We start from the raw sequence: 12,474 nt of genomic DNA, 5'->3' as shown, positions 1-12,474 counted from the left end.
CTATGTCATTTTTATGAGAGATGTCTTCCTATGAAAGGCAGTCCTATAATGGATATCTTTCACGTCCCTTGGGTGCAGTCGCTGAATAAATTCTTCCTAGGGAAAGGAGAAATAATTTTCCTAAAAACTGTCACAGAATTAGGAGTTTCAGCTGAAAAATATTCCACACATGCATGACAGGGTTTGGGGTTTTTTTGGTCATGTAAAAATGCCTGTGTCATTACCAGTGAATGTATTCTTTTAGGCAGAATGAGGTAGGTTGAGGTTTGCCCTGCCTGCCCTTTACAAACCAGGCTGCACCATGCCCCTGTCCCAGCAGCTTTTCCTCAGCTTCAGGGATAGTGCATTTCTTTCCCTTGTAACGTGGTGATTAGGTGTGATATCCCACGGGATCTGTCATTGCAGAGAGCCCAGAATTTGGTGGCGAGCTCTGGATTCGCGGTCGGCACGCGAAGCGTTTCGTCACGTTGTTTCCTTTGCGTGTCCCTCACGTGTAGACACGGAACCACAATCCTGATTATGCAATCACACATTTACCCCCCTGTTTCTAAACGAGTAACACCCAGTGATAAAGCTGGAAGCTGTGCTCTGTTGCCACAGCTGCAGAGAACTGGGAGCAGAGAAAACAATAGCTGCACATCCACATGTGCCTTCCAGCTGCTGCCGGCTCCCACATTCTCCTTATCCTTTCAGTCCTCCCATTCCAGCAGATAAATTGCCTCGGTGACAGCAAAGGTTGGTAGCGTATAAGCTGCCAGTTTAATAATGTTTTGTAGAAAATCAGAGTTAGAGTATCAAAATACTAATTGCAGCTTAATTAGAGGGGTTATTCAAAGTTGAAACTTCCGCTTGAGTTTCGTTATGTGATTTTTCTCTTTCCTGGCACTGAACACCCCTTGGAACCCGGGAGAGTAACCTCAGGGACACACAGATGAAGTTTCTGTTCTTCTTCCCTCCCAGCTTGGTCCCATGGTCACATATTTTTCCTTTAGATTTCACAACTCTGGACACAACAGTTTCTTTCCCGCTATTCACCAAGCTCTGCCTCGCTCCTGGGGTACCAGTGGTGTCCACAGGAGCTGGGAAGGTAAGAGAGAGGAGACCTGGTGTATATCCTTGAGATGCAAAACTGGTTGGAATATAGAGCCAGGAAGAACAACATTTTCTCTCTCAGTTTACCGGTTTCCAAGCATTTCCAGGTGGCAGATGATAAAAATCCCTTTGGCAGAATAAGCGATATTGGGGTGTAAGGACCTTATTTGAATGACCAAATGTCAGGGCTGGTGAGAGATCAGAATTTCCAAATGATTTTGAGGTTGAGTTAATGTATCGAAATCCAAGTGGCATCTGGTTAAACAAGGATACCTCCAGCTCCTCCAGGTCCTTGGGAAAAGGTCGTTGGAACAAAACTGGTGACGTTATTAGTCCACAAGTAAATTGCTACTTTATTTTTCTTGTCCTGAATTTGATGGAAGAGCCTTAACTGATTTAAAAACACCAAAAAAAACCCACCACCACTACCCAAACCCCTGAAGGTAGGGCAAGCTGCAGAACGTTCCAAATGACATGTTTGCGATAGCAATGCCAGAGTGATAAAACAGTGAATAACCTGAGTTAGAGTTTTTCTGTAAATACTCGGTTTAGAAGTGGATATTTTTCCACTCTGATTTATAAGCCCATAAAAATTCAAGGAATACAGCTGAGGATGAAATGAATGTGTGTGTATGTCTGAGTGAACACCTCGGGTTTGATTTATGTGAGACGACACAGTGAAAGTCTGTGAAGGTTTGGAGTTTACATTTATTCTTTAATATTGCATTTGCTTCTCTGATCCATCTACTCTCATAACCTGCCTTCTCCCCAAAATCTTAGAGTTACAAGCCAGAGGATAAATATAGTTAAATGATAGATTAAATATAGAAAATTATATTTCTCTGGCATACATTTAACATTGGGCAGCTTTGTTCTAGTTTTAGTTTTAAAATCCTTAGCATATTCTGTGTAAAACATTTAGTTTTTATGGCAGATATTTCTAATGCAGAATCATTTTCCTGTGATCCTGCCATGTCGATCCATGTCCAACATGTCCATGATCAGGAGCTTTGCATCCCTCTGCCCTGCTCTTCACCAGCCTGGTTGGAAGGCTGAAAGCAGAAGAGCTCCTCAACAGCTTCTACTTCCCTCACAAACACCTTGCAGAGCTCAAAACAGCTTTGAGATGGACAAGAGTGAGCCCTTTTTTTATTTAAAGTATTCTTTTCTGAATCCTGGGCTAGAGTTTATTGTTTTAAACACTGAGATTTTTTTTTAACATATCCTGAGCTATGCAAGCATAAGAAAAATACGTTTTCCATATGCCCTAGCTAGAGCAGTGCTAGCAAAAGCTATTGAAATTAGAAACTTCCAACTGAGCTTCTTTGTTAGTCTTCAGTGAGCCTTAGAAGAATCTCAGTTTGAAGACAATTAATGCAGTATTTGAACATTGTGAAAGCTTGAAATCAGTAGTGTTGTACAGGCACATTACACAATTAGAAACATCCCAGCTTCTTCCTCAGTGCAGAACCCACCCCGAAGTAAAGGGGGAAAACACTCACTAGAAAGCTCCTGTTGGAAAGGGGTATCGTGAGCTCACACTCAGGATGGAGGATTTATTTGCTTATTTATTTATTTAAGAAACCTCTGAAACGTTCCTCTTGGCATCCAAGAGGCAGAGGACCTATGAAGTCATCAGGATGCTCCCTCCTGGGAGGCTGTTGCTTTAAAGTTTCCACTACAAACAAATAAACAGGGCAGTGTGTCCATCAGCAGCTGCCCTGGCAGGGGTTTTACTGCAAACATCTGAGCAACCACACCAGCAAAATGAAAACAGGAGTGGAAACTGCACTGAGACACAGTGAGGAGAAATTAATTTTCAACGTGCATCGTATCAGCTGAACAATTTGCACAGGTTTTACTTCATTCCTCGTTCAGCAGATTTCAGATTTCAAGGCGTCTAATGGAGACTTGGAGGGGGGGAGAAAAGGAGAGCATGACACGTGCATATGAAGTATTCCCAAGTCTTGAACCCCTGCTCTTTATAAAGACTGTTATCACTTTATTACCTGTATGCAAATAGTGTCCACAAAGGTTGAAGTCTAAAAACTGATGAAATTAGATTCTGTGGCCCGTGAGCATTTACTTATATTTGACTGGTTGCTAGTGTTGAAATTGTAATAATGAATTCCAGGCTATTCATAGCCCTAAGTTGCTTTTTGTGTTTGGCATTAAATTCAACCGATTTATTTTAAAGAATTAGCTAAACTTGTGGTAGAAAGTGATGAAATCTATAGGATGTATCTCACAGACATTTTATGGCAGTTGTGAGGTTGTGACTTTATCTTCCAGGGAACTTCCCCAAAATCAGCATCTGCCTCTTATTCCCTTTATGTTTCGCCTTGTTCAGTTTTATTCCCTCTTGCAGAGTCTAAATACAGTTTCAAAATAGTTGTGTTGAGACACTTTTCCTGTTGCTATTAATGCCATTTGCTTCCACATCATCACTGTCTTCTGCTCAGATTACTTTGCTTTCCCATGAGTGCTCTGCAAGTCCTTTGAAAATGAAATACTTTCACTGAAAAAGTAATATTGGCACATAATGGATCAATTAGGAAGGCATGTGGCAAAGAAAGTGAACAAATCTTAGCCATGTTTGTAGTAGTGAAAAACATTCTGATAACCAGGTTGATATTTCTTTGAAGCGTTTCTACGCCTGAAATATTTTGACTTCAAATTGATTGTTTTGCAGCTCCCTTTTTGCATGTGTGAGTATAAAAAATTGCATATCTATTTGTCTGTGTGCCTATAGGTACATTCAGAAGCATAGCTGTGCCAAAAATAGCACACAGGCACACACACATATGGGAAACACACCGAAGTCTCATGCAAGAAGGCAGCAGCAGAGAATATATGTGCATATATATTTATATTTGTATGTTATATGTGCATTGTTGCCAGCAGATTGAAGAATTGAGGGCACCACTAAAACAAGATGCAGTGCTGAATGCCTGTGTGACCGAGGCTAACTCTTGATATTTTTTGGTTCAGTATTTCCCAGATTAACAGAGTAGGAATTTCATGCTTGGATCTCTAATTGAAAAGCCCTCGTTGGGGAATCCGTGTGGTGGTTTAGGAATTCTTTATGGGAATTAACTTTGTGTGACTATCATGCTTTCTGTGTAGGCGTTGTCAAGAGACAAATTGGTTTGCAATGTGTCACAAATTCTGTTGCCTGTTCCCCCCAGGCTCAGCTGCTGTGTAGAGGAGAAGTGTCACTACAACATCCCCTTAGAGAAAATCCTGACTTCCAGCAAAATTAGCTTATCAGGGGAGAAACTGCTCAACTGGAATTAGGGGCTGATCTCGAGATCGGGGAGGATGTCAGTGTTAAGAAAACAGAAGCTCCTTACTAAAAGAGCAGGGTGGGGGCAAGGACTTTTTCAGCTGGATCAAAAAATGGGAATTTACTGAAAGGATTTAACAAGGCGGACGAAAGAGAAGGGGAAGGAAATGAAATGCCTTGTGGACAAAGTTCCCTGAGGACTCTCAAACATGGAATGAACTGAACTGCATGGTTTCCTGATGGTAGTTTACCTGTTTTTAAGAGAAGAATGTTACAGCTGAATCATGGGAAGGACGTGGGTATTTGTGTGTGCGTGATATTTCTTTTAAAAAAGCAAAGTGTAGGTGCCAGAAACCCATCATGTTGAGAGTGTGCTTTAACTCCACTGCAGTATCTCCTGTGTCTGCACCAGTTGTGAGTTTGGGGACAATTGGGTGGCTGGGCTCCAGGTCCCCAAACTGGTCCCAGAGACAATGCTCTGAAAAGGGGCCAGGGAGGCAAAGCAAAGCAGCAGCTCTGCAGCACGTTTAGTCCAGTGCAACACCCAAAGCTTCTGCAACGAATTAGTTAGGCCAGAGCTTCTGGTTCCACGGAAATTAGTTCAAGAATTAAGTGGGAGTTACACAATTCCTACAGATTGCCAGCCACTAAAGACAGCTATGGCGCCTTCTAAGATCTTGGCCAGGAAGCCATCATATAAAAGCAGGATTTAGGTTATTTATGGACAGGCAGAGCCTAATGTTTTTAATTTTCTAGATAGCTCAGGAGGCCAATCAGATTGGCAACTCCAGCAGAATGTGTCAGGAAGGCCCAACTCCTGCTACCAGAAATGAATTAAAAGTGGTTTTGGGGAAGCTTCGCAGTACTGGGGGACCTGGCTGTTCTATTTGTGCCTGAGAATTTAATCTATTTTCACACTCAGGGAGAAGTTGCCTTTGGTTTACAATCTGCTGTTACATTCTATTTTTTAGTGTTGAACTGATAGAAACCTATTTGTCCTTGATTTTTGATACTTACTGCTGCCCGTGCTGGGTTTATTTTCTAATCATATGGAGGCCATATGTATTCTTTACACATAGGCTGTGCTGCACTGCAGAATTGATTATCCCATCCTTTAAATATACTGCTCTTACATGCTCAAAGTCCAGCATTTTTATATGCTGTGGATGCGTTTACCGCTGGCGAGTTACGAGGCATTGTAAAAACTGTATTTATCCACATAATTTTCTATAATCATTGCTAAATGGAGACATGTGAAAGCTTTCTGTGGAGGAAAAGCAGAGTACCTGTAAATACCCGTGCTCCTGTATTTGTAGGTATTTTGACTATCTCAGTTCACGGAAGGAAATGTTTCACCCAGCAGTGAGGCAAGGACAGAAGATGACTGCTGAAGAAGAGATGCAGTGCTTGAATTGTCACTTCCTTTTGAGTGATCACTCAGAAGCCTCTTTCCTTGAGTTTTGGCCAGGGTGTTACTCAGGAAATAAATGCTAAGTCATAGCCCATGGGCGTAGTGCATGATGGATGAGCAGAGGTCAGGCCCTTGGGCTCAGTACCACATGTGCTGTGAGAGCTGGTCCTGAGTTGGTGCTGTAGTGCTTGGTCTGCTTCCCAGGGCTGGGATCGACATAAGGGATGCCGTGGAGGTCTGGGAGTTTGACTGGTGGCTTTAAGACAATTGTGCCCAAATAATAGTTCAGAGGCAGCGTGTCGCCTCTGAGGTCTTTTGACATTGCCCACAGCTACCAGGAAATAAAGGCATTAAAAATGAGGCTGGCAGGGAGAGTCACATTTCTCATTTGGTGGTGTTGCCCACTGGCCAAAGGAGGTGGGGTGAAGCAAACCATATGCCATTGTCCCATTTCAGCAGATTTGACAGTATGACTGAGCTGGTTTTTGATGTACATGCTCTGAAATATTCCCAGAGAAGGTTGCTGCATGCATAGGAATATCTTGTTACAGTTGTGCACATGGGTGTCCACACACCTGAGCATTTCCTCCACCTCCCCACCTGATGCCTGTCTCTTCCTGCCTCCAGGTACCAGATCCACACGGGCCTCCAGCACTCCATCATCCGGCCGACCCAGCCCAACTGCTTACCTCTGGATAACGTCACGCTACCTCAGAAGCTGAAGGAGGTTGGGTACTCAACGCACATGGTGGGCAAGTGGCACCTGGGCTTTTACCGCCGGGAGTGCATGCCCACGCAGAGGGGCTTCGACTCCTTCTTCGGCTCCCTCCTGGGCAGCGGCGACTATTACACGCACTTCAAGTGCGACAGCCCGGGCATCTGCGGCTACGACCTCTACGAGAACGACAACGCCGCGTGGGACCACGACACCGGCATCTACTCAACGCAGATGTACACGCAGAAAGTGCAGCAGATCTTGGCCTCTCACAACCCCGGGAAGCCCATCTTCCTCTACATCGCTTACCAGGCTGTCCATTCGCCCCTTCAGGCGCCGGGCAGGTATTTTGAACATTACCGGTCGATAAATAACATCAACAGGCGGAGGTACGCGGCGATGCTGGCCTGTCTGGATGAAGCCATCAACAACGTGACCCTTGCTCTAAAGAAGTATGGGTACTATGAGAATAGCATTATCATATATTCCTCGGATAATGGTGGGCAGCCTATGGCCGGAGGAAGCAACTGGCCTCTCCGAGGGAGCAAAGGGACCTATTGGGAAGGAGGTATCCGCGCCGTTGGGTTTGTCCATAGCCCCCTTCTGAAAAACAAAGGGTCTGTGTGTAAGGAGCTGGTGCACATCACGGACTGGTTCCCCACCTTGATCACGCTGGCGGAAGGGCAGATCGATGAAGACATCCAGCTGGACGGGTATGACATCTGGGAAACCATCAGCGAAGGCAGGCGCTCTCCGCGCGTGGACATCCTGCACAACATCGACCCCATTTACACCAAAGCCAAAAACGGCTCCTGGGCCGCCGGCTACGGGATCTGGAACACCGCCATCCAGTCCGCCATCAGAGTGAACCACTGGAAACTACTGACGGGAAACCCGGGATACAGCGACTGGGTGCCTCCGCAGGCCTTCAGCAACGCGGGCCCCAACCGCTGGCACAACGAGCGCGTCTCCTGGTCCGCTGGCAAAACCGTGTGGCTCTTCAACATCACCGCCGACCCCTACGAGCGGGTGGACCTCTCTGCCAGGTACCCAGACGTGGTGAAGCAGCTCTTGCGGAGGCTCTCGCAGTTCAATAAGACCGCGGTTCCCGTCCGCTACCCACCGAAGGACCCCCGGAGTAACCCCAAGCTGAACGGAGGAGTCTGGGGGCCGTGGTTTAAGGAGGACGAAAAGAAAAAGAAGTCGGATAAAAGCAAAGGTGCAAATAAGCAGAAGAAGAACAAGAACAAGAAGAAAGCAAACAGGAAAAAGGGGCAGTCATTGCCTTGCCGGTCACGTCTTGCTGGTGGGTAGACTCTGAGCACCCTCTTTGGCTGAGTCTGAGTCGGCTTGGACCAACAGACTTGAACTTCTGACGGAATAGACTAGAAATGCTAGTTCTGCACTATGGATGGAAGTTGTCGTCTTTGAATTTTTTATTCTGATTTCACCAGCACAAGGTATCTCAACACTCTGAGTGTCCATATGACAGACTTCGTCCTCCACAGGATGAATGGTCCTCACCCACCACCACCACATTCCAGAAAACAGCAGCGATAACACCTCATTTCAGGAAACTCAGCTTTGATGGACCAAATGGTGCTTCCTTGCCTTAACTAGTAGGAATCTTTGGAGAGGATGGAGATGTTAATGGCAGATGTCCTCAAAATGAGAGGTGATTCAGAAAGAGAAAGGAAAAACAAAACCTGAGAACCTCTGTGGGTCAGTAAGTGTTAGTCAGCAACCTATGATGCTTTTTGATACAACACAGCAAAAATATGAAGCCATCAGGGTAACTTCTTAGAGGTGCTGGGAAGGGGGGCATGATAGGAGGAAAGCTGCTTTGAATTAGATTTTGTCTGTCTTAAATAAATCTGAAACATTTTTAACATTTCCTAGATGTGCTAAGCTCCCCCCATTTGCAGTAAAACACATGACCAGCTAGCACACACCACATATAATTTATTATAGGCATAGACAAAAACACATTGCCAAAGTGAATGTAACTATTTAAACACTTTAACATAACTATACAGCAATATGTAAAAGGCATAATTTATTTTACAGCACAATCCTTATTTTTCTCCCGTTAAAACTTCCTGGCTGATGCAAAGTACCCCTTTGGGTGCCAGGGTTCTGCGGGGGTTTTTAACTTTGCTTTTTTACTTTGATTTCCACCCTGTCATTCAGAGTTTTATTTAACAGATCCATATCCTCAGAGTACTGTAAACCAAGGAAATACTGTATACACTGCTAGGATGAGGAAGGAGAACAATTCAGGTGCGTCATTGCATTGTGTATTTGCCTCCAGTGGTTTTTGAATGTAACAAAGGGTTTATTTAATTTAGGAGTCATGTGAACGCTGTTCAGTTGCTGTACAGAAGCTAGGCCATCTTGCTGTTCGGGGGGAAAATTCTACTTTAAACCTTTTATTTATGTACCTATTAAAATAGTTTATTTTTATGGCATTCATAAAAGTAGTCTGCCTCTTTTTTGCATCCAAGATGGCAATTCTGGCCTAATTTATTTTAAACAAATTCAAGTGAGATTTTTTTTATTACCATTACTTTTGGTGCAGGAATGTTTTATGACATTTTGCTTCTGAAACAGAATTTCTTCCTTCAGTATGTTTATCATTTGAGACATGCTTCAAACTTTGCCCTTTTCCAAGGTGTCTGCACGGATGATGGATGCACGGACTGGCTGCACATTCTTGGTGATCTGGGGTAATTGATACAATACATACACACATATGAGTTTCAAGATGAATTATGTTAAGTAAAATTGATGGTTCATTTGTTGCATAGCTGTAACATATTTTGGTAGAATTTCAAATAAGCTGCTTTTCAACGATGCCTCACTTGACTCAGAAATCACATTTATATTGATGGATTACTGTTAAAACATTCCTAAAATCAGTGCATGCAGAAATCTGAATGATGTCCAATGCTCCAACACCTCCTGACCTTTTTAAAAGGGAACTGACTGCAGGTATGTTCTGCCAAACCCCAGCAAATTGCATATTTTCAGCTATAAAGCAGCATAAAACTGTCATTAACAAAAACACTGAAACAAGCAAGTCAGATTTTGGAGTTACTTCTGTATTGAATATACCCAGGAGAACACAGAAATTAACTTCTTGAATAGTTACATATAAATAATGATTATAAAGGGATGATGTCTATCTGCCTAAGTGTTTAATATTGTCACTTATTTTTCATACTGTGTGGCCCTTCAGAAGACAAATTAATTTCTTAGAAATCTGTCTAGCTTTACTTCAGATCCAGACTATTCAATGAGTAATCAGGAACTCAGATGTTCTCTAATTTCTCACTTTTTTTTCTTTTTTAATGTGCCAGTGATGTCCTTAAAAGAAATGAGAACAATGTCTTCAGATATTATACTGGAAAATGTGATGTATAAAATTCGTGCCTGTGAGAAAATGCACTTCATTTTCCAAGGTCATTTTAAAAAGACCAGAATTAGGTGTGTAAACTAAGCTATATATAGAGGTGGACTAAGATATTTTAATTTACTTTGGCATAATAGCAACAAGGCAGCGTGATAAAGTGTTACCCTCATAGAATCAATTATTGCCCTTTCCCATGAAAGTTTTATGGTGGCTCTTATTGGACCAAAGCAACCAGAGAGCATTATTCTCTGACAGTATTTTATTCTATAATTATTTATATCTGTTCTCTCTCAGGCAAAATGGGAGTCCTTGAAAGTAAGCGGTGCAAGGCAGAACAGTGGATCAGTTCTCTGTATGTTTAATAAATGTGCCACCAGAGTAAGTGTTTGTAGAGTACATAAGAGGAGTACATTCCCCTTGAATTTGATACTTTGATGCAGTATAGGGCAAAAGCTGGGTTTAGAGGGGGTTAGAAAATACCCATGATTTGGAAGTTTTCCTGAATATTTTGCTGAAAAGCTCCTGATGTAAAAAATGCTGTGTCTGCTCTTGGTTTTTTTTCACTGCAGCAATACAGAGGTCTCCAGTTTTTGGTGATGCTGTGTAGCTCTCGAGCCTGGCTTTTTGTTTGACAGAGCTGTAAGTAGCTCCTGCGCTCTCACGGCAGGATTCCACGGGTTATTTATGTCTGCAGATGTGTTACATGCCCAACCTGAGGGAAGGTTCGATAGGTAAACACTGAAAAAGAGAGCTCAAAAAAGACTGGAGGCGGGAGCAAAGCGAGGAGGATTTACTGATGATTTTTAGGTTGTGTCAAACCTTCTCCACATGCCCTCTGGGCATGGTCAGATACTAACTCTGATCCTGTCTTAGTGACAGCCACACCTTCGGGAGGACCAGCCTGAGCAGGAAGACAATATTTTTTCCTTGTTTTTTCTTAGTTTTATTTTAAAGCTCTTGTGAATTAATTTTCTAATGGTAAGATAGTTTTGTCATCACCAGCTACTTTTAAAATTTTGTTATCAACAACTTAATTATTATTGTTACTATTATTGTTATTATTATTATTATTATTATTATTGTCATGTGGTTGTTATTATTTAGTTTGACATAAAGTTGGAGGCAAAGCACTCTCCTGACTAAAGACCAGCGGAATGCAGTGCCTGGAGTGGTGAGTAAATCAGAACTGGCAGATTTTGTGTGGACCATGCTGTGAGATATGAGGGAATGTCCATGTAGTTGTGAAGCTCAGTCATGGAATACGAGTTACCCTAACTGATGGAATTATTAGCTGAGACATCCCAAAGGTTCCTCTACTTGCTGGGGACATGAGGCTTTTTGGAAAGAGAGCTAGGCCATTAAATCCAGCAACTTTCTGTTTCCTGCTGGAAGTAATGGGCACTGATTGGATTTCAAGCCAATGGCAGGGGACTCACATTTCTATCCATGCAGGATTCTACATAATGGATTATCCATGATACTGTCTAGACAACATTGAAACTTGGGGTTTTTTGTGATCACACTGCACAGAATAAGCTGCTTTTTCATTCTCTCTGTTTCACGTGCTCCACGTTCAGCAACGACCACTGACACTCTTACCCAGCCCCCCGCGCTGCGGTGCCCCGGGGGGTTTAGGGGAAGGTTGGTTGATTCACACTGGGTGGGAGAAACCACAAAATTCTCAGGGGGTTCAACACCGAACTTTTACTTGCAAACTTCAGAACGTTACGGTAGAATAAGGTACTTGGCAAACTTTAAAACAACGTCCAGACCAAGTATTCACAAACTTCACAACTTTACACTTCACAAACTTTAACTTAGCAAAATTTAACTTGTCTGGATACAACAAGGCACGCACTAAGGCATTGACTGGAATTTTTACTCTGGCTTACAATATATTTATATATCTGCCATTTTGGGGCAGGCCATGGATCAAGCTGCCATTTAGGGTCATTCGTGGGATCACTTCGCCATTTGTTGACAGATCATGGGCTGAGTCCACCATTTTGTGACAGCCCATGGGTTCGTCCGCCATTTTGTGAGAGGCCATGGGTTCCTCCGCCATTTTGTGACAGGCCGTGGGGGCAGTCTGCCATTTTGCAGCAGGCCGTGGGCTCACTCTGCCATTTTAGGGCAGACCTCGGGTCACTCTGCCATTTTGTGACAGGCCATGGGCTCACTCCACCATTTTGTGACAGGCTACAGGTCAGTCCGCCGTTTTGGGGCAGGCCATGGGCTCACTCCACTATTTTGGGGCAGGTCATGGAACAGTCCACCATTTTGTGACAGGCCATGGGCTCACTCTGCCATTTTGGGGCAGGCCATGGGCTCAGTCCACCATTTTGTGACAGGTCATGGGTCAGTACACCATTTTGTGACAGGTCATGGGTCCGTACAACATTTCGTGACAGGCTATGGGCTCACTACGCCATTTTGGGGCAGGCCATAGGTCGGTCTGCCATTTTGGGGCAGGACATGGGCTCACTGCCATTTTGGGACAGGCTGTGGGTCAGTCCACCATTTTGTGACAGGCCATGGGGTCCCTCTGCCATTTTGGG

General features: G+C 43.6%; 1 protein-coding gene across 3 annotated transcripts in view; it reads left to right on the top strand.

Moving 5' to 3' along the window:
* Window positions 1-12,474, top strand: part of ARSJ (arylsulfatase family member J) — a 40,757-nt gene that overhangs the window by 23,543 nt on the left and 4,740 nt on the right. For all 3 annotated transcript variants that reach the window (XM_064653847.1, XM_064653846.1, XM_064653850.1), the window contains exon 2: window positions 6,417-12,121. In XM_064653847.1, coding sequence (XP_064509917.1) covers window positions 6,417-7,818 — 1,402 coding nt within the window. In that variant the 3' untranslated portion in view covers window positions 7,819-12,121. The remainder of the gene's footprint in view (window positions 1-6,416; window positions 12,122-12,474) is intronic.

This window comes from Pseudopipra pipra, chromosome 4, assembly GCF_036250125.1.
Source record: "Pseudopipra pipra isolate bDixPip1 chromosome 4, bDixPip1.hap1, whole genome shotgun sequence".
Lineage (NCBI taxonomy): Eukaryota > Metazoa > Chordata > Aves > Passeriformes > Pipridae > Pseudopipra > Pseudopipra pipra.
This window is presented reverse-complemented; position numbering and strand designations above follow the sequence as displayed.